The 21307-nt window shown below is 43.5% G+C and overlaps 1 protein-coding gene across 11 annotated transcripts in view; it reads left to right on the forward strand.

Annotated features, from left to right (window-relative positions):
- Positions 1–21074, forward strand: part of HNRNPM (heterogeneous nuclear ribonucleoprotein M) — a 263350-nt gene extending 242276 nt beyond the window's left edge. For 2 of the 11 annotated variants that reach the window (XM_054692987.1, XM_054692988.1), the window contains exons 3-14: positions 728–919; positions 1521–1674; positions 2415–2464; positions 3251–3311; positions 5795–5896; positions 7153–7197; positions 7664–7741; positions 11614–11712; positions 15393–15446; positions 17404–18206; positions 18724–18775; positions 20650–21074. In XM_054692987.1, the coding sequence (XP_054548962.1) occupies positions 728–919; positions 1521–1674; positions 2415–2464; positions 3251–3311; positions 5795–5896; positions 7153–7197; positions 7664–7741; positions 11614–11712; positions 15393–15446; positions 17404–18206; positions 18724–18775; positions 20650–20813 (1854 nt within the window). In that variant the 3' untranslated portion in view covers positions 20814–21074. The remainder of the gene's footprint in view (positions 1–727; positions 920–1520; positions 1675–2414; positions 2465–3250; positions 3312–5794; positions 5897–7152; positions 7198–7663; positions 7742–11613; positions 11713–15392; positions 15447–17403; positions 18207–18723; positions 18776–20649) is intronic. The other 9 variants (XM_054692994.1, XM_037504861.2, XM_054692990.1 and 6 more) reach the window with 7 other exon arrangements.
- The last annotated feature ends 233 nt before the right edge of the window (positions 21075–21307 follow it).

Raw genomic sequence — 21307 nt, forward strand, 5'->3', positions numbered from 1 at the left:
TTGGAGTTAGGGAAAGACGGCAGTAGTCCCGGGCTGCATTTTACGGAGCTGGCTAACCTGGTTTTCGTGAAGAGGGACATTTGCAGGATTCAGCAGTCACTCTTGGGAACTCAGGTGTAGTGGTGGAGCATATCCTGATGAGTGGTGGCTGCCTCCCTGACACTTTCCGTCTGCCTTTCCTCAGAGATGAAGTCATGGTAGGGTCTAAGGTCCCTGTGTTGAAGGTGATGCATGAAAGGGCAAAGAGGCAATAATAGTGTCAACACCAGTGCTTCACATACCTGTCCGGACTTTACATGCCTGAGCCTCACATGCCTGAATAACTAAAAGGGTGGTGATCTATGGCTGTTGTTTGTTTTTGTTTTTAACTTTTGGAGAAATCATCCGAGGGGTTTACAGAAATTAAAAAATTAGTAAGATTAACTATACCAAGCCCATGAAGGTCTTATTTCAGCCTGGAAATTATACATATTAAGTGTTGTGCGCGGGGCGCCCCCCCCCCTTGTTATTTTTCAGTTGAGAGCTAATTTTTACACTCGTCCTCTTTCGTTTTGGCTCAAATCTTCCCAGACTGGTGTTTAGCTCGTTGGATTTTGTTACAGATTTCAAGACATGTTTTCCAAACAATCGCTCAGTCTCTGAATTTTGGGGAATATTTCTTAGTGAGGAGGCAAGGTTTTAGTCATGGTTGGGGCAGTTAAATGCAATGCTTCTGTGCTTGTTTTAGGATCCTGATGGTGAACATGCCAGGAGAGCGATGCAAAAGGTGATGGCTACGACTGGTGGGATGGGTATGGGACCAGGTGGCCCAGGAATGATTAATATCCCACCCAGTATCCTAAATAATCCTAACATCCCAAATGAGATTATCCATGCATTACAGGCTGGAAGACTTGGAAGCACAGTATTTGTAGCAAATGTAAGTAAATGGAAACATTTTGATTTTGTCAATACATGTCAATATAGTTTTTACAATTTGGAAAGAAAAACTGGAAGAGGGTTATTCTTGACCTGTTTTTTCAAACCAACCTTGGAATTGGGCTTTGTCCCCTAATAACTATTTGGGTCATAAGTTACAAGTTTGATAGAGATCTCAAGGCCATGTTTGCTGAGTTTTGCTGATGTTTACAAAAGTGGCACCTAAGTCTGTACTCTGCGGGGAGTTTTTAGGTTAAGGTGAGAAAGTATGTGAACAGAGGTTTATCTCCAACACTCTCCTCGTGTGCTTAGGATGACTAGAAACACTTTGTCTTTTTTGCTGCAAAGGTAAATGTATTTAAAAGAAGGTGGGTTGGGAAGGATGGCAGTACACCTTAGCTTGGGAAACAAATAATTTAATTGCTTTCTTTGTACAACCTTTTTTTTTTTAATGTTAAAATAAACATTGGTTTGAAAGATAAGAGGTTACCGATTTTTGAGACACTTTCTGATGCTGTTTCCAACTGAAGCATGTCATGTTCATGTAAAAAAAAAGTTTTTCTAAAGATATTTACATTGAGATTTTCCTCCCCTTTCTCTAGCTGGATTATAAAGTTGGCTGGAAGAAACTGAAGGAAGTTTTTAGTATGGCTGGTGTGGTGGTCCGTGCAGACATTCTTGAGGATAAAGATGGAAAAAGTCGTGGAATAGGCACTGTTACTTTTGAGCAGTCTATTGAAGCTGTGCAAGCTATATGTATCCTTTCACTGGAAGCCCATTCTTGATGACCACTTTGGCCTCAATGTTGTATTAGTAGTGTGTGTGGGGAAGAGGAAATCTTGTGATTAGTGTTTCTTCATTGACCAAAGGGAACACATTCTAAGGGATTTGAAAGTTCACCTGTGCCCATGGGTGGTCTTCGCCAGTGTTCTCTTCTTGGAGGAGTTTGGTGTAAAGAGGGAAGTGCAAGGAAGTTACCATTGCAGAGAAGCACAGTTGTTACTTCACATAATTCCATAAAGGGCTGTCTCTCCGTGAGTAGACATCATTTTGGAAGAAGCACCTTTTTCTGATCCTAGGTTGCCTGCCCTAGAGTTACATCTTGTGGTTGCACCGGAGAGTGCTGCACATGACCATACTGAGTAAATGCAGACAGAACTGTCACTGCCTTCACCAGAAATTTTTTTACTTCAGAAGGTGGTAGGACACCTGGCTCCCTGGGCATGCACAGAAAGCTGTTGTCAATGCTAAGGGATGGTTTGTGAGAAGGGTTACATGAATGAAGCTCTGCACCTAAGGAGTGAGCTGAATTACCTTTTTCCCTGAGTTTGATTTTATTGTTTCTTTTATACTTTAGAAACATATGACTTGAAAGTACAAGGAATACATTAAAATTGCTTATAAATTCACCTAAAGGAACTGTTGCAGTTTGAATTGTTTTTCCCGCTTGTGCATGTTTTTAGAAATGCAAGAAATAGCCTTAATTGTAATATCAGCTATGTTTAATGGCCAACTGCTATTTGATAGACCAATGCATGTGAAAATGGTAAGTTGATGGGATCTTTCTCCACAGTGTACTCAAGTAAGTAGTAAAAACATGAGATTAAGAGTGTACACACACAAACCACTCTAAGTTAGGTGAGGTACAGTGTGTTGAGCAAATTTATGAGAGAATAATACTTTGCTCATGCAACTCTTCACATATTTTTTCTTTTGTACAGTTGGCTGTTGTTGGCATTGTACTAGAGTATCCTCCTTGAGCAAGTGGATACTTGTACCATATGGCCCAGAAGTTTCACTTTCAAAGAATGTTATATTCATGTATGGATTTCAAACTATTGTAGTATGTTTAGTTAACATCGTATCTTTTGTGAATATAATTTTTTGATTCAGACAGCCTTTAAAGTTCTGTTCAGGCACTTCAGTCAGTGTAAAACATGAGTCTTACTGTAACTGTCAGGTTAATAGTCAACACAGGTGTGACTGAAGGTAGCCTAGTTAGGATTCAGATGGGGGTGGGGGGCACTATTAAGCATTTTTCTTTAAACATTTAATTTTTTAAAAATGGTGGTGTCATAAGACTGAGTTTAAAGGCGTGTAAAAACCATTCTTGCCGAGGTCCCTTCTGATAATATGCATGAATGTATGTTTTTATCTTTACCCCTTTACACAAAGGCAGCAGGCACTCTTCTGTGTAGCCTTTTCTGTTATTCCATGGCCCTGATGTTTCATAATTTATTTAACTAGTCCTTGGCTCATGGGCATTGCTTCCATTTTTGCTGTTGTAAGAAGTGCTGCAGCAAATACTGAGACTGTTCACTTTCCTTTGCAGGATGAGAGGGCCTTACCTAAGGGAGATTTTTTCCCTCCTGAGCGTCCACAACAACTTCCCCGTAAGTATTTCAACAGAAAGCAACAAAACTACAATTACACTTGAGCTTTGGGCCACATTTTTCTGCAGTTCTCTTGACTGTTTTTGAGGAAAGGGTTCAAAAAGATTTGTGGCCCCCCCCCTTTTTTGGGGGGGTGGACAAAATGGCAAAATGGGTAGAGAGACTTACAACTTAGTAGGAATTACTAGGTTTACTTTCTGGTAAGGCAGGCTGCTGAGGATAAGGTTTGCTTATTCCTGGGGAAGGAAGAACCAGAAGTTGCAAAGGAAATTAAAGTACCATGTGGCCCCTAAATTTCACTCCTAGGTATACTTCAAGAGAACTTAAAAAACTTAGTTTTACACAGAAATGTGTACACAGGTGTCGGAGTGGCATGATTTAACTGATGAATTGATGGTGGAATATGCAGCCATGAAAAAAATGAAGTGTTGATATATACTTTAGCCACGAATAAAGCTTGATTTATTTATAGGAAAGGTCCAGAGTAGCAAATAAATAAATAAATGAGTGGTTGCCAGGGACTGGGCAGAGGGGTAAATGAAGGTGACCCCTGCTGGGGATGGCGATTCTTTTGGGGGTGATGAAAATGTTCTGGGATTGAATAATGGTGGTGGTTGCATAAGTGAACATACTAAAAATCACTGAACCATACACATTAAATGGGTGAATTTTGTGGTATGTGAAGTACAACCACCAAAAATTTTGAGGGAATGGTTATTTGCAATATCGAAATAGGGAACACTAGTTGTTTGGCTGCCATGTTGGTGCAAATTACACATGCTAGTGAAATCCTAAAGCCCTTCATCTGATGTCAGCCCTTAAGTAGGAGTGTTGCCATCATGTTGGCATGCAGGTGGGGCCAGTAGGTAGTAGAGTGACTGTGCTAAGCTGTGAGTGGGGACTGGGGGCTGCTTGTGCTGTGCTAGGGAGGATTCCTCACCCCAGAGGCATTCCTGGGGGATGGCTGGAGGGAGGTACCTGCTTAGAGGAGGGCCAGGGAGTCTGTACTTTGGAGGAGTGCCAAGCTCAGAATTCTTAACTCTTGAGCACCCTTGAAATTATGGATTATAGAAACATAGTGCATGTTTTGAGGAGAGGTTGATGGCTTTATGAATAGGAGATAACTTTTCTGTTGAAAGTTAACATTAGAGGACTACAATTTCCTTTCATAATTATTGTCATCACTGGACAGTGATCACCCAGAATCCAGGCTGTGTAGTAGCTCTTGTTTTCTGTGCTTAGAGGAGTTGAGGGAGGGCTCCTTGGCAGCCTTGGCCAACACACACTGGGCCCCAGGGATCCCATTATTGAGGCACAGTTTGTAGGTTGCCTTTGAAGTCCTCTTCAGTGCCTTGGGGAGTGAGTAACCTTGGGGATCTTTTGATGCTGTTTTTTTAATGCAATTTAAAAACAGGGTGTTAATCAGATTAAATAACCTGGGAATTTGTGTTGTAAGTTTTTTAAAAATCTAAGCTGGTTTTGCTTTAAGTCTCAGATCATTATCACCCCGAACACTGCAAGTATCTTACACTGCCAGGCCTTGTTGGCTATTTTAAGAGCTGTCCGTATTTTTGCCTCCTTGTTTGTGTTTGTGGAGCGTGGAATTGAGAGTGGATTCATGGCTTAGGAGGCATTTTAGGTAGAAGATAGGTTCTTTCTTTTTAAGATTTATTTATTTATGCATACAAGAGCTGGGGTACAGGCCAGAGGTGTGGGGTGTGTGTGAGAGGATTCACCAGAGACAGAGTGGGGAACAGAACAGGCAGATTGACGGAAGTACACTGCTGAGGGGAGCAGCAGGTGAGCCAGGAGAGGTCTGCTGTGTCATGTGGGTAGCTCCCTGGCTGTTCGGGGATTGAACTCGTGCTGCAGAGGCTGCGGACAGCTTTATAGGTTGCGTCTTAACCCCTTGCACCACCAGGGAGGCCCGAAGATAAGTTCTTTACACAAGCTTCATTGCTATTAAAATCACCTGCAACAGAGTCAGAATAATGTATGCCTAGTTAATTGGATGGTTTGTGGGGGCGCCCGTCGTCCCCCCCCCCGTGAGAAAGGTCTTTTAGGTAACTAGATTGGGAAGTGGGAGCTGGGCATGTTTATGTTGCTTGCCACCTCATGTCTTGAGTTGCCTTTTCTGATAAGAAATTTCAGTTTCTGATTAAGGTGGTAAGTCCACAGATCTTAATATGTGGATTCATAGTTCTTCTCTACAACTTCCCACTGGACTGATTTTTAATTGCCCTTGTTTTATACATACCACAAACGCCAATCTGTATTTGCATATGAAAGGCTACACCTTAAAAGAGGAAACCCTAGAATGTGTCAATGTCGAATTATAAGTTAGACCTTAGGTTTGCTAGTAGGGTGGTTGGGTGGCATGGAGTTACAGCAACCACACAGTAAACAAAAACTCTTTTTGCCTTTGAGGAACAATTTTTTAAGTGGAATAAATCTATACTTTTGATTTTCTCCTTTGTTTCTAGATGGACTTGGTGGTATTGGGATGGGGTTAGGACCAGGAGGACAACCTATTGATGCCAATCATCTGAATAAAGGCATTGGCATGGGAAACTTGGGACCTGCAGGTGAGAATTATTGTGTACCTTAATTGGGGGTTTCTGAGGAAATTAAAGTTACTTATTACTAAAGTTTATTGCTGGGATAATGGACATTGAATAGTTAAAATGGAATAAGAATTTACCTGAGACTAAAACTCCTCCTTACTCAATTCAGATTCATTTTTATAAAGGGAGTCTTGTATTTACTGAGTTGAATCCATTTTTCTTAAACCTTTGCATTTTATCCTGGCATGACCTTCTGAGCTGAGATAGTTAAGCTATTTGATAAAAGGAGGCAAGCCAGAGAGTTGGTCTTGCTCAAGGTCACATCAGTTAGTGACAGAAACTATAGGTCTCCTGACTCTGGGACCACGGCACTCTCACAGCCTGCTATCCAGGGTCTCTGCGTCCCACACCTAGGGTGATGCTGCTTCTAGAGGTGGGTGGTGTTGGATGCAAAAAAAGGCATGAGGGCCTCATTGTGTGACCACATAGCTGTCAGAGGTCACAAGGACAGTGATGAAGTGTTGTCCTTGTTAAAGAAGACAAAAAATAGCTAATGAATAAAATCTTTGACATGTAAAACAATCTTGAAACTTAACTGTCCAGCATTCTCATTCCTGTGCAATGAGAATTTTACATACTATTAAAAAATACTTAAGTTTTATGACCTCAGACTTGGGTCTTTATTTCTAGAAGTCCTTTGAATTACAACATAGATTCCTGTTGTGCATATCCCTTGTCTCCCTCCCAGAATAATTTCTGGTACTGACAATGTCCTGGGTCGTTAGATCAAATGACTCTACCAGTCTGACCACCACACCCCTGACACTGAAGAGGGGAGGCTGTGGTTAGGGGCTGGGGGCCTCAGTGTTTTTAGGAATTGCTTTTTCTTTGGAGAATTTTACCTTTAAGAGGACTTTTAAGTCTACTTCTGTTCCCCAAAATAGTTTACAAAGTGTATGTTCTTAGTCTGACCCTGATGATTATATTTCTCATTTTAAAAAATGACTTGATCATTTAATACAACTGTGACCCTACAGAATTTTGAGTCACATGTTGATTTTGTTAAAGGCTTAAATAAGTTTTCTTGGAATGTGATCATGTGATAGTAGAAATGCATAGTCCCCCCACTTTTTTTTTTCCTCGACAATTAAAACTATTTGTATTTAGGGGTATTTTGTCATACATTTGCTGGTTTAGAATTTTGTGTGCTTTTTAAGTTCTAATGTTATTTATTGCTTTGACATAATTTTAGTTTGCATTGACTTTTTCTTTTTAAGGAATGGGAATGGAAGGCATAGGATTTGGAATAAATAAAATGGGAGGTAAGAACTTTAAAATGAAGTACAAATAAAGTCACTTTTAGGTGTGGTTTTCTTTTTTCTTCTTTCTTTTCTCTTAAGCCCTGCATGGATTCTCACTTTGGTTTCTAGAAAGTTTGAGTGTAGTAATTACTTTTACTTTTCAGTTCTTCCAGTGAGTGTCTTGGCTTTTGGTTCTGGCTTTCTCACTAACTAACTCTGTGACCTTGGGCAATTCACTCCATCTCTCTGGGCCTCTCTTTTGCTTGTATATTCATTGAGGGGGGTTGGCTCAGATCACCTTTTTGATGATGGTGATATTTAAGCAGGGGAACTAGCATTTTTTTCCAAAAGCCCTTATACTTACTCAGTTTCTGGGGGAAAATTCCCAATGTGAAATGTGAAAACACTTCTTTCCCTCGTCAACCCAAGCATTCTTACTGGGTGGGATGGTGCCAGTAAAACTACAATTAGAACGTCTCTCTTTCAGGCATGGAGGGGCCTTTTGGTGGTGGCATGGAAAATATGGGTCGATTTGGATCTGGGATGAACATGGGCAGAATAAATGGTAAGGTTCCTGTTTCCTTTCTGCTTCACCTACCTTTTGCAGGCCGTTGACTCTTGCTTGACCTTTAGGCAGCAGACCAATTTTACTAAAAGATTCCCCCTTCCGCTTTTCTGCTGAATCAGATTGTCTTTGAATTGTATTTCAGAAGTTAGATTTATAGTCATTGTGTATTCTCTTTGTCACTAAATTCTTGGGATGTCCTATAGTTGAATCTCCCCAATATTTGTCCTGTAAAAATCAACATATAGATACCTGTGTTGTGTTTTTCACACTCAAATATAGTATCCAACTTTAAAGGATTAAAGTTTCTTGGGAGTTTTTGATCAAGTTCATGTCTGCCCAGTGCTGGATTGGATGAAGTCTTGATCTGCTCTGTGAGCAGAGGCATTACTTCAGCCTTTACATAAATGCAATTTTTTTCTGTCCTCTCATTCTTTTCCTGCAGCCCTCTCAATCTCTTAACAAATTGAATAGTACAATAAAAATATATAATTTCATTTAGTCCTTTTAAGACCCACGTAACATGTAGGTGCTGTTGTCCCCATTTCATGGAAATGGAGGCACAGAGAGTGCCTTGCCTAAGGTCACATGGCTAGTACTAGTTATATATGGAGCCAGTCTCGCTCACTCCAGAGCCTGGCTCTTAATCATGCTGCATCCCACCTTTTAGAACTGCCTCCATCATGGGCTTTAGCCCACCCTCACCCTACCCTCTAGCAGGGCTGTCGAGTTTGCCAGGGAGAAACCTGCACTTTTTGTGAAATCCTGTGTGTATTGGTTGACTACTTTGAACTTCACCCATGGGACTGCTGCTGCTTTTGTACACCTGAATTCCTGAAATGGGTTTGGGTTTAAGTCATTTCTTTTGCTGGTCCATGGTGGTGTATTATGTCAAGATAGTATAGAACAGATAAGCTCCTTAACTATCGGGTTGTTGGAAAAGTCACGACACATTTTTTTTCTATGTTTTTCAAAGAAAAAATACATCATGACTTTTCTGACAGTCCAAGCAAGAGAAGAGACACATACTGTCAAACCGGAAGATGCTGTTAACAAGTAAACCGCTCTTCCCCAAGTGTAGGAATGCGAGGGCGCAGTTGCCTGTTTCACCTTCTTCATGGGGTGCCCTATTCTAGCCGTGGCAAAAATATGTATGGGTCCTCAACATTTGTAACAGCACATGCCTGTTTCCAGTGTGCTTTCAGACCGACCTATACCACTAGCTTGTGTATGAGGTAGTTAAAAAGTGAGAGTTGGAGACTTCTGGTTTGATACGTTTGCACAGATTAGTCACTAGAAAGGTAATTTGGGTAGTGGTTCTGAGGAGTGGAGTGATGTGATTTGGAAGTTGATGGAAGTGGGTGGGGCTGTACTGAGTCACATGACACAGTCTTTAGTAACCTGACAAAGTGCTACAGTTAGGAATCTGCAAAGATTCACATTGCTGCTCCCTGTGAGGGCCACAGTGGAGGATGTGTTCTGACACTGTGTTCTTAGATGTTCTCAAGACTCAGATACTCAGTCTTCCCGCTGAATCCTCTGTGGTAAGAGAACAGGGACTTCCTATCCTTGATCTCTGTTGTGAGAGCCCTTGGATGCTGGGTCCAAGGAAGGTGTTATTTATATATACGCATACAACTTACGTATTTTTTATCATGGTAGTTAGTGGTTTACATCATTGTATTTTGTAAGTATAAGGAAACATCCCCCCGCCCCCCTCTTAGGTGTTGTTGCCTTAATGTACGCACCACCAAAGCACCCACAGGCTACCACCACAGTCCAGGGAAGGTTTAAATCAATGGGGGAGGGGGGGTTAATAAAGATGTTTCAAATTTGGTCGATAATGATAACATCCAATATGGATGCAGGTCCTGACAATATTATATTGATTAGAAATAAGTCAAATTCAGGGCCAGTCTTAACCAATATGGACAAATCTTGATGGAGTAGATACTTTTTTTTTTTTTTTTTGGTGGGACCCTCGCTGGCGGCCGGGGAACGAACCGGCGCTGTAGAGGCTGCGGGCAGCCTCGCAGCCCAGCGCTCAACCGCTGTGCCACCAGGGGAGGCCCACTTTTTCTTTTTCCCCCAAAGGAAAAGATTATGAAATGTGGAACAATTATTTGGACTGTTTTGACAATGAAAGTGTCCCACTGCCTCCCCCTGAGTTTATACGGGATCTCCTGAATTTAGGACCTGCTGACAGCAGTTGGGAAGATGAGTTCTGAGGCCTTTGCCAACACATTTAATCTACGCATATGACTTCTCATCTAAAGGGGTGATGCTGCCACCTTCATGGTCTATGATACAGAGGAAGAGACTGCCTCAGAGCTTCATCTGTTGTCTACTTAGAAGAACCAGATATGCACACATTAGGCATGTTTTTGGTAGATAACATGCCACCAACCTTTGGGATTCATTTGAGTTGATTCAAACTATATAAAATGTAGAATATAAAACCTACCATTTCCAAAATCTGTTGCATTTCTTTATTTGTGCCAGCCTGCTTGCACGTCTAGTAAAACTTACAACTTTAGTGAAAGTATAGGGACTTGAGCTGCATATAACCATCTGAGTTTGTGTAATAAAGTTAGCACTTGTTTAGCTGATATTTCTTTTTTTATTTTAAGTCAAAGTTTAGATTCTTAGCAAAGCAGCTTACTTTTTACAAGGTTGAATAGCAGAACTTCCTTGATTTTTTTTTTTTTTTTTTTTTGCTTATAATTCCCCCCTTCAGTCTTGGCTGCCAAATCAGACAGAAAGCACAAACACACCTTTACTTGCATCTTAAGTGGGAAGCTTGGCAGCAGACAGTAAATTGTACCTGATTTTTCTAAGGAGTGAGAGAAAAACTGGATTCTTCAAGGCTCTGTCAGTGTAGGAGGATATAAAGGGCTGCGCATTTTAAGTTTTGTGTGAGGGACGGGAGGGGCCTGTGAGAGGTCGTGGACAGCTTTCTCACTCAGGTGCCAGGGCCGGTGGGACTTGTCCCCAAAGTTGCTAAGACTTTCTATTTAAAAGACATGATAGGGTCTCCCTGGTGGCGCAGCAATGTATTTCATCGGTCTGCCTGTTCTGTTCCCCGCTCTGGCTCTGGTGAATTCTCTCACCCTCCTGCGCTTCTGACTGTACCCACCGCTTGTATAAATAAATAAAAAATAAATCTTTAAAAAAAAAAAGACATGATAAAAAATAACACATATTCCTGCTGTCAGCATAGAAATGAAGATGGTAAAATCCCATTGTGTAGAGGAAACCCACTCCAGTTGTCAGAAGAGAAGCCCCGTTGCAGCTACTTCCTGTGTGTGAGAGTCTGGGCTTTTGCATTGGATTTAGGTTCTGACCTTGGCCTCACCCTGTTATAGGCATGTGACCTTGGTCAAGTTACTGAGTCATTTGAGCCTCAGTTTCTCTGTGAAAGGCAGTTGTGGTGGTGGGTATCACAGGTGTGTGTGGGCTGGTCGTGAGGGTTCCATGAAATTATAGCACATGTAAGCCCTCAGCATGGCGGGTCTTTGGGAAGTGCCTCATAGATGGAACCTGCTGCTGCATCTACATTAGCAGATTTTCCTGCTGTGGCTCAGCATGTGCTGCTGCCCTCTCCATGCAGGTTGCTGCAGTAGCAGTGGTCGTGCCCATTGCGTGGTTGTCATGTCAGTTGTGAATTAGTCCTTCTCACTGGACTAAAGGGAGGATGTTTTCAGGGATTCACTAGAGGTGGCCATCTTTTTTAAGGAGTAAGGATGAATGTTGGTTTCTAAACATGCTGACTTGGTGGTGGCTGTTGGGTGTCTGTAGTTTTTGTTTTGTTTTTAATGTCTAAAACATAATGGTATTCCTGGAAAGGCCTAGGGTAATATTTTTTTCCACAGAGATGGAGCGTGGCATGGGTGGAGGATTTGAGAGAGACTTTGCCAGAAACGAGATGGGAATGTCTCGAAGCTTTGGAGAGCCCCTTGGCAGAGGAATGGGTAAGAAGGCCCTATGGGCCCCATATGTGCAGGTTCACCCCCCAGGAGTGTAGGGTCATCCTGATATGGAGGCTCTTTCTTAGACAGAGTCGGCTGTTTTTCCTTAGGCTTTTAAAAAGTTGTACGTTTTCTCAACCTAGATAAGACCTTTGGTCCTTGAATTTTTTTATTGGTGTTAATAGCACTATTTTTCTTCTCGTTTTTTCAGGTGGCTTCTCTTTTTAATGTTGGTATAAGGTGTTTGCTTGCTGTGGGAATTAAAACTGCTGCTGCTGCATTTACATAACACTGACTCAAGTCATGCTGGAGTTTTTTCAAGGCCATGTTAAGTGGGGGTGTGAGTCTTTATTTAGCCCAGGGTGTTAGGGTGTTCTAGATAAAAAGGATGGCATGGTGTGCTTGTCGATGAAGCCTTTGAAAGAGATCTTGGTGAACTAGACAAGTTTTCTAACATTGGAAGGCCTTGTGTATTTGACTTGTCTGAAGGTAGAGAAATTAACTTAGCGGTTTTGGTTTGGTTAGATTGCTAAGCAGCTACTTCTTTTCCGTTGATGTCTTCTCCTGCTTTGGGTTTAGATGCTTTTGAGATTGTCAGCCTAATTCTTCCTCATTAGTATGGCACAAAGGTAATGTCTATTCCCGGACCTTAGTTTGTTTTTCTCAAATGGGATTTAGAACATGACTTACTTCTGCCTCCCAACTTAACCTGCTGTTTATCCTGTGCGGATCCAAGTCCACAAGGTGACAGCGTCAAAGACCCTGTTTCTATGGGACATCTTGGGCTGGGTTGTGAGAATTTTCAGTTTTTTATGTTTAGTTTTTATAAGCTAAAGAATTCATGAAGGCTCTAGAAAGATTGGCTATTCAGCTCATCAGTGAGACATGATTCTTAATTTTACAAATTATCTTCAAGACTTTCAACTTTGTCTTTCATGAAAATCAGGAACTTCTAGAAACTGTTTCTCGCAGACTCTGTAGTTAAGTAGAGACTTACTTTTCTAATCATGGTTACTTGGTTAACTTGAATGATTTTCTTGCATCTTACTAGACAGGAAGTGAAGATTTACTTCCCCTCCTCCCCCCATACTTAATAAGACTATAGCTTGATACCAGATTATTCCAAACTTTGGAATTTGGGGTGGGAGGGATTATGAATTCATAATCTGTGTGAGTAGGTCAGTTAGTAAGTTTTATATTGCCTTAACAAGCTTTGATTTTGTGTCTTGAAATGGTAGTGTTTTTTAAAAAATATTTTAAAATTTATTGTCATTGGACTACACATACCAGTTTATAGGCATCTGGTTGAGAACAAGATGAGACGTGGCTTTGCTCTGGCCTTTACTCCTTTCCTGCTCTGATGAGTTGCACCTTTGTGATGAGATTGTTGGCCTTACCCTGGTTCCTGCCGTGGCACAAGTGGTGGATCTGGTGAAGTTCCTTGCTGTGGCGACAAGAAACTTCCTGTTCCTGTTCTGACCGAAATAGAAGCCATGGCATCTGCAGACCTTGCTGTCTCCTGAGACTTGGCACCTTCTTTCTTGCTTTGTTTTTTTTTTTTTTTTTTTAAAGATTTATTTATTTATGCATACGAGCTTGGGTGTAGGCCAGAGCTTTGGGAGGGTGAATGGACTCACCAGGAGCAGAATAGGTGGTTCTGCTGAAATACACTGCTGAGGGGAGCAGTGGGCAAGACTGAAGAGGTCTGCTGGGCCATGTGGGTCAGCTCCCTGGCCGGGTTCGAACTCGTGATGCAGTGGCTGCGGATTGCTTCATAGTGCTGAGACTTAACACCTTGTACCACCAGGGAGGCCCTTTGACACCTTCTTTCTGGTTAAGGATATGTGTCCTGAGGTCTCCCAGAATGACCATGGACACACACAGAAGACTTTGTTAGACTCTCTGGTGTACTACTTTATAATCAGACACAAGTTACTTAAAAGGTCTTTGTACCAAATGAAAGGTTCAGTTTGGGTTTTCACACCTGCTGCTTCATTTGTTTTTCAGATTCAGTTCTTAATTTCTCTTTCGTTCACTTGACAGTTGAAATCATGCTGCTTTCTATAGTGATTCCTTACTCAGTGTCCCTTTGTGCACTTCTTTGTAAACAACTCCTTGTTGTTTTCAACAAGGTGCTGTGGGGATGTAGATAGAGATGTGGTCCTTGACCTTGGAAGGACAGTTAGGCAGCTGTGGAGATAATGCGTGGCTCAGGATACCAGAGACCAATATATAGAAGTTGCCTAGTCGGGGAGCTAGCGGACTTGTTGATTCCTGGGGCCCTCAGAGCAGTCCCGCTAGCACCACAGAGAGGTAATGTTTTATCTGTTACAATTGAAAAAAAAAATCCTCCCTCTGGATGGCAGATGGAAGTGTCCTGCCGAGAGAATAATGAATCTGAGCATGAGAAGATCATGCAAGAGACGTGGTTTAAGCTGGATAGGGACTGCGCCTGAGGATGTTCGGTCTAGGTACAGGGTGTATTGGTGGAGGCAAGTGACTGCTGCTGTTGGGTGCAGAGGCTTGGGGGAGATGAGGCTCTGTCTACCCAGGGCAGGAAGAAAAGATTCATTTCAGAGTCAGCACTGGGAGGCCTGTGATTGTTCATGAAAAGAATCTGGCCTTTCTCTTCAAACCAGTGGTGTACCGGCTGTGAAGACTTGAAGGGAATCGTTTGACCCATGTGCCGTTTTAGAGACGTGAACCTAGACTCTGGCATGCTGAGCAAAACTGTAGGCATCACGGAAAAATAAACCCTGTACTTACTTGGCTTGCAGGCTAGACAGTCTTGTTTCTAGGTGTGCTTTCCCACCTCCTTCCTCTAGCAGGTATCAGCGCTCAGAGCAGCTGTGGGGCAGATTCTAGCCTTCGTGGCTGTGGTCATAGGGGATGGGCGCTATGACTCTGATTGTTGTCCATGTTTCTGGCCGTATTTCAGGACGAGAGGGGGTGGCTTTCTTCTACATAATGGAATACCAAAATGAACTTCTAAGAGCAAGCACTAACCATAGCATTAGACAAACTTTAAAGAGGAACCTTTGGCAAGCAAGCAGCAGTGTTTTCCATTTTGGACCGCAGAGATGCTGAGTTCTTATTCCTGAGGCTTTGTGACTCAGTCAAGCCCCGCTCCTTCTGGGCAGGACTGGTGGGCTCAATTTGCTGATGTACCTTTCTGTTCATCAGGCCATATTTCTAGCACTCCATTTGATTTTGCTGAATATTAGGGTTTATAGGGTGTAAGTGTAGCTATAACTTCTGCTGAGGGATAAATGCAAGTATTGCTTGGATCTGGGTGGGTGAGTGCAGTCTTGATACTGAGGGTCTGAGCCAGCTTCAGAAAATTGCTGCCAGCCTAATTTTTGTTGTGACTTAGAGTTCAGCTGAGAGGTACACACTGCTTCCTAGTGCTCTGTTGGGGCGTTCCCAGATGACCCCCGAAACTGGGCCTCAGACTCTGGAGCTTCATGGGATCCTGGCATCGTGAACATCATCAAGGACTCTTAACCATTTTTTTCTAATAAAGTGATCTTGTCTATGTGTATATTTCTCAGCCCTTCCCCCTCCACTCCCCCCTCCCTTTAAAAAAATAATCAGTAGTATTCCTACTCTGGAATCTGTATTAAACAAATTTCTATTACCATAGAGAAATTTGGCTAATTTTTTTTTCTTCCTGATTTCCTTAGAAATCCTAAGTAATGCACTGAAGAGAGGAGAGATCATTGCAAAGCAGGGAGGAGGTAGGAAACACTTAGTTTTGATGTTCTGATTTTTAGAATAGGCTGTTATTACTGGGGATAGTAGAGTGTAGTGATGAAAATCCTGGGTACTGGGGTGGGAACCAGCTCTGCCTCTTCTAGCTGTTTGATGTTTGGCAAGTTACTGAACCTCTATTCATACTGTAACATTTGGGATATAATAGTACCCACCCAATGGGACTGTCATAAAGAATAAATGGTTAAAAAAAAATTTAAAAAAAAGAATAAATGGTTAATACATATAAAAAAGAGTACTTGCCTAAGTGCTGTGTGCTAGCCATTGTCATTATAATGTCCACTTAATCTGGGGGCTCTTGTTTTTGATACTATAAAATTGTAAATTCCTGAAAGTAAATATTTTTATCTGATTATAAAAAATAGCATATAGTCTTTCATATGGCATGCTTTTTGAAATATGCACGTGTTCATAAAGAAATTAAAAATTAAAAAAATTAAAAATAGCATGAAGAAAGTATCTGAAATCTTGCTGCCTAGGGATGAATGCCTTAAACTTTTTGGTACATGTCCTTCCACTAATACACATTTTTGGAAGTGGATACATAAGACCAAAGAGCTTTAGCTCAGCTGTTTTTCCATAGTTCTGAGGCATTTCCTTGGTAACTTCATTTATTGATCTTTGCTATGGTGGGCTGATTCTAGAACTCCATGTGGGCATGCTGCTGTGGCATCTGGGGGCGGGGGGGGGGGGCTGCAGCCACCTTTCTGATGATTCTTGGGCATGCTCCCTAGCCTAAGTCTGTTCCCTTTTTTGTTTCTGAGAAATTTCTTAACTGAAAATCTAATGTCAATTTGTGTTTACATTTTGCCACTCGGTGTGCTGTTAACTCAGCTAAGGAAACAGGCATGGAGAATGAAGTGACTTGTTGAGGTCATAACATTGGTCATCTAGAGAGTCAGTCATAGAAATTGAGTTTTCTCTTGTATTTGCATCTTGGATGGGGCTGCTTGGATTAGTAATGAGCTGGCTGAGGGCTCAGCTGCAGCCCTTTTCAGAAGCAGCTGGACAGCAGTGGTGATGGTGAAGCTTTAGTAAGGAGACCCTTGAGCACTGTGTGTGGAGCAGTTGAGTGCAGTGATCTGGGTGAAACCACACCTTCCTTCACCAGTTGTAAGCAGCACAGATTCCCTATCCACTGCTGACCTACTGGCGCGTCCAGCTGAACTGTGGCAGCGAGAGCCTAGCCCTGGGCCTCTTCCTGAATCCACTCTGCAATGCCATCGACTTTTTTTTTTTTTTTACAGAGACAGCAAACTTTAATACAAGTCGGTTGGCTGTCTCATTGACAGAGTAAAGTGACCTGGAAGTGACCGTCTGTGTTCCTTTATACACAGAGGATCTGTTGTGTTTGTTTTCTTTACCTTCTTGATTACATGGCTATATAATAGCGTCTCGCTGCTCTGGGGGCATTAAGGAGAAATGCAGCCAGATTTGCCCACCAGCAGGGCATCTTAGAGGAACAGTTGGGAGAAGATTTTAAATCGTCACCATATAATCCCTGTAACCCATTAAACTAGGTGACCCTCTGAGCCTGGGGCTTTTGTGCCTCTTCCCTTGAGTATTTCTTCATGTCTGGTGGTGGGAAACAGCTGTCTTCTCAGGCAGAAGCTGACAAAAAGAAATGCTAGCACTTTGAAGTAACTTTGTTGACGCAAGTCCTCCAGGATAGTTCTTCCCTTTTTTAAAAATTTCAGTTGTGCCATAGAATTAGGAAGAATGATATACTCACTAGTACACAATTTTAGTGATTGCCAGTGTTTTAAGGGATGTCTAATGGTTAATTATTGTGGGGCGTAATTCCTGATCTGTGTTTGAGCTTGTGAAGTGCCCAGTTCTCCGCACCCAGGTCACTCCTGGCATGGTGTGCGCACAGATGCGCATCTCCCTGACATCTGCCTGTGTTTTGTGGCCCTGTTTCAGGTGGAGGCGGAGGCAGTGTCCCCGGGATCGAGAGGATGGGCCCCGGCATTGACCGCATTGGGGGTGCCGGCATGGAGCGCATGGGCGCAGGCCTGGGCCACGGCATGGATCGTGTGGGCTCCGAGATCGAGCGCATGGGCCTGGTCATGGACCGTATGGGCTCAGTTGAGCGCATGGGCTCCGGCATTGAGCGCATGGGCCCACTGGGCCTTGACCACATGGCCTCCAGCATCGAGCGCATGGGCCAGACCATGGAGCGCATCGGCTCTGGCGTGGAGCGCATGGGTGCCGGCATGGGCTTTGGCCTTGAGCGCATGGCCGCACCCATTGACCGAGTGGGCCAGACCATTGAGCGCATGGGCTCAGGTGTGGAGCGTATGGGCCCTGCCATCGAGCGTATGGGCCTGAGCATGGAGCGCATGGTGCCCGCAGGCATGGGGGCTGGCCTGGAGCGCATGGGCCCTGTGATGGATCGCATGGCCACTGGCCTGGAGCGCATGGGCGCCAACAACCTGGAGCGTATGGGCCTGGAGCGCATGGGCGCCAACAGTCTGGAGCGTATGGGCCTGGAGCGCATGGGCGCCAACAGCCTGGAGCGCATGGGCCCTGCCATGGGCCCAGCCCTGGGCGCTGGCATTGAGCGTATGGGCCTGGCCATGGGTGGCGGCGGCGGTGCCAGCTTTGATCGTGCCATCGAGATGGAACGTGGCAATTTTGGAGGAAGCTTCGCAGGTTCCTTTGGTGGAGCCGGTGGCCATGCTCCTGGGGTGGCCAGGAAGGCCTGCCAGATATTTGTGAGAAATGTAAGTGACTCTTCAGGAGCTTCAATAATCTTGCACACAAGGGAGGAGGGAGTCAGGAGGTCAGAGGGGCTGATGGTGAAGTCAGAAGTGGTGCCCTCAGACAGGTGGCATGCACTGAGTAGCATGCAGAACTACCTTCTCTTGGCCCCTAGACTTTGGTGCTGGGGAGGCTGAGGAAGGAGTGTTGAGAGCTACCCTGCACCTTGGTATGAGAATTCAGAAGGAAAGCAGCTGTATCTGAATAATCTTTACCAAATCGGTTATCTTTCGCTGCTGTCTCGTCGTTCTATGGACACTTGCACACTACAGTTTAGATACCGAGAAGTGATTCGCTAAGCTTAGAACCTCATTCTTGACAGACCTGTTTTGTTCTCTCTGCTGTCTCAGTTTGAAGACCAGCCAGTTTCTTTGTGTAATAAATCCTTTGTAATAAAAGTCACCCCTCAGGTGATTGTGACGTTCATGCGTTGGGATTCGGTTGAGTCATTAATTGGTCTCTCCTTTCCCTCCCCCCCAGCTCCCATTTGATTTTACATGGAAGATGCTAAAAGACAAATTCAACGAATGTGGTAAGTGTTTGAGACTTTCTAGGTGCTTCCATGTGTTGTGGCTGCAGAAATGTTAGCTTATTAGTGATGTGGTTGAGTTGTGCAGCAAAGCTTCCATTGTAGTCCTCCAGCCACTTTCCATCCACAGTAGATGGACTCTGAGAGCAGATGGGACTTGCCATTTTTCTGCCATGCAAATATTCAAGCAGTTTGTTGAGTTTCCTGTTGTGTGTCGGACACTTCTCTCTTTTCATTTCATCCTTTTTCTCTCCTTTTAGGGTTTTAAAAAAGCAGTAGTTTGTCCCCATTTTACAGATAAATCAGGGAAAGCTACATTCCCAGGGTCAAATGGCTTTTAAGTGACAGTTATATAAACACAGCAGATCCTTGAAGAATGAATGCTTTGTTATTATGTTGATTTGGGGTGGGGAGTCCTGGATGACATAGTATGAAATGGTCTTCTTTGGGGACCTGGTTTTGCTTGAATTCTCAGCTTGAATTCTCAGTGTCCAAATTCAGGATAAGGTACAGCATGGATTCTGTTAATGCAGCAGCTTGTGGGGCTGACATAGTATGAAATGGTCTTCTTTGGGGACCTGGTTTTGCTTGAATTCTCAGCTTGAATTCTCAGTGTCCAAATTCAGGATAAGGTACAGCGTGGATTCTGTTAATGCAGCAGCTTGTGGGGCTGAGGGTCTCTGATTTCCTGACGCCCAGCAACCATGCTGGAAGACTCATTTTGCAACAGACAGGATGTTGTTTCCTTTCCCTGCCCTCCAATTGACCACAAAGCTCTCATTCCCCCATGATTACTGTTCTTTGTAACCATGTCAAGCCTCACCTGAGGTCCGGGTAGCTTTGCTGGGTCAGGCAAGTGTTTTCTCATTTCCTATTTCAGTGGTGGCTTAGATTTCACCACTGCTGTACTTCTCCTGCTTCTTCTGGGGTGAGCTGCTGAGCCATAGCCTGCTTTCTTGCCTCGTTTTTTTTTCCCTTTTCCCCATCTCCTTGATTTTCACATTGCAGCTAAGTATTCTGAAAAGCCAGATCGGATCATGCCACTCTTCCTGCACAGGTGCCTGGAGGTGCTCCTCTGCTGACGAAGTCCAGACTCACAAGCCTCTGTCCAACTTGGTCCCTCTTTTAGCTACCCCCTGCTCCTGAGTTGCAGGTGGTGTTTCCCAGAAGCTCTCTGTTGGTAGCTATTCCTGGCAGTAGTGTTTTCTTTCGGTCATCTTCTACTTAGACGGTCAGCTTCTACTTAGACAGCTTCAGAACTTTCCTGTGAGAAGCCCTCCAGGCTATTGCCCCTCCCTCAGGCAGAGTTAATGACTAGAAATATGGGCCCATGACACACAGTCTTGACCTTGACACTGAAGTAGAGGCCTTTGTTTCTATGACTTTCCCCTGTAGACTTGTGTCCATAGTGCTTGACACATACCCGGATGCTTAATAGGTGCTTGAATATGTGTTGCCTGCTTGCTCATTATTATACAGCTTCTGTTTGGAGAACAGGAACATACATTGTATTGGCAGTGGCCTTGTCATTGGGTGGCGTGGTGTATTGAAAATGAAGCCTCTGAATTTACCTGTGAAGTTTGCTTTACACAACTCCTTTTTACCCTTTCAAGTGTAAAGGTATGCATTTGAAGTGATCATGGGCCATGGTCACAGTGTTGTCCTGCTGGCAGAAGAATGGCAATGTGGCTGGGTGTAGTGGCTGGGCTCCTCCTGTGGGGTTTCGAGCATTCGTGCTCCAGGCGCGAGGGCCTCTTTCCCTTTTGACTCTGTCAACCAAAATCCAACAGGTGATCTGGACTGAGTGGAGCCCAGACTGAGGCTGAGCTCTGGCTTTGCCTGATGAGTTGTGGTCTCTTCTTCCCTCCCTGTGCCAGGCCACGTGCTGTATGCCGACATCAAGATGGAGAATGGGAAGTCCAAGGGGTGCGGTGTGGTTAAGTTTGAGTCGCCAGAGGTGGCTGAGCGAGCCTGCCGGATGATGAATGGGATGAAGCTGAGTGGCCGAGAGATTGATGTTCGAATCGATAGAAATGCTTAAGCAGTTGCCTTTTTTAAACATCGATACCAGACCTCTGAATTTGTATTTTTTCTTGTTAACCATTTTAATTTGTTGGCTGGATGTATAAAGATGTTTAAAAAATTCAGTTGCTTTTTGGGGTAATTTGAATTACTTTTTTAATGACTGGGGGTTCCATTTGACTGTTTGCATTGAGATTGCAATGTGCGCAATTTTTTTTGTAGTTGTGGCATCTTGTTGACATCAAATATGACTTTGATAATAAATACCAGTTCCTGAAAACTGCTTGTTTTTGTGTTTGTGTTGTGTGGGGCAACCATGTGAAGTTTGGGGGAGCTAGAGTCTCTGTTTCATTTTCTACCTTTGGAGCTGTGACCATCAGCAATGTCACTCCCAGTCTTGACCGTGGAACCTGGGGTTGAGAGGACATGGGCCCTGGCTACTTTAGGAAAGCTCTTCTATGGAAGCAGAATCTGAGTGGACTTGAATTTTCCTCAGTGCTGGTCATGGAGCAC

Source organism: Talpa occidentalis, unplaced genomic scaffold, assembly GCF_014898055.3.
Source record: "Talpa occidentalis isolate TD23 unplaced genomic scaffold, MPIMG_talOcc4v2.1 talOcc4.12, whole genome shotgun sequence".
In the NCBI taxonomy this organism is placed as follows: domain Eukaryota; kingdom Metazoa; phylum Chordata; class Mammalia; order Eulipotyphla; family Talpidae; genus Talpa; species Talpa occidentalis.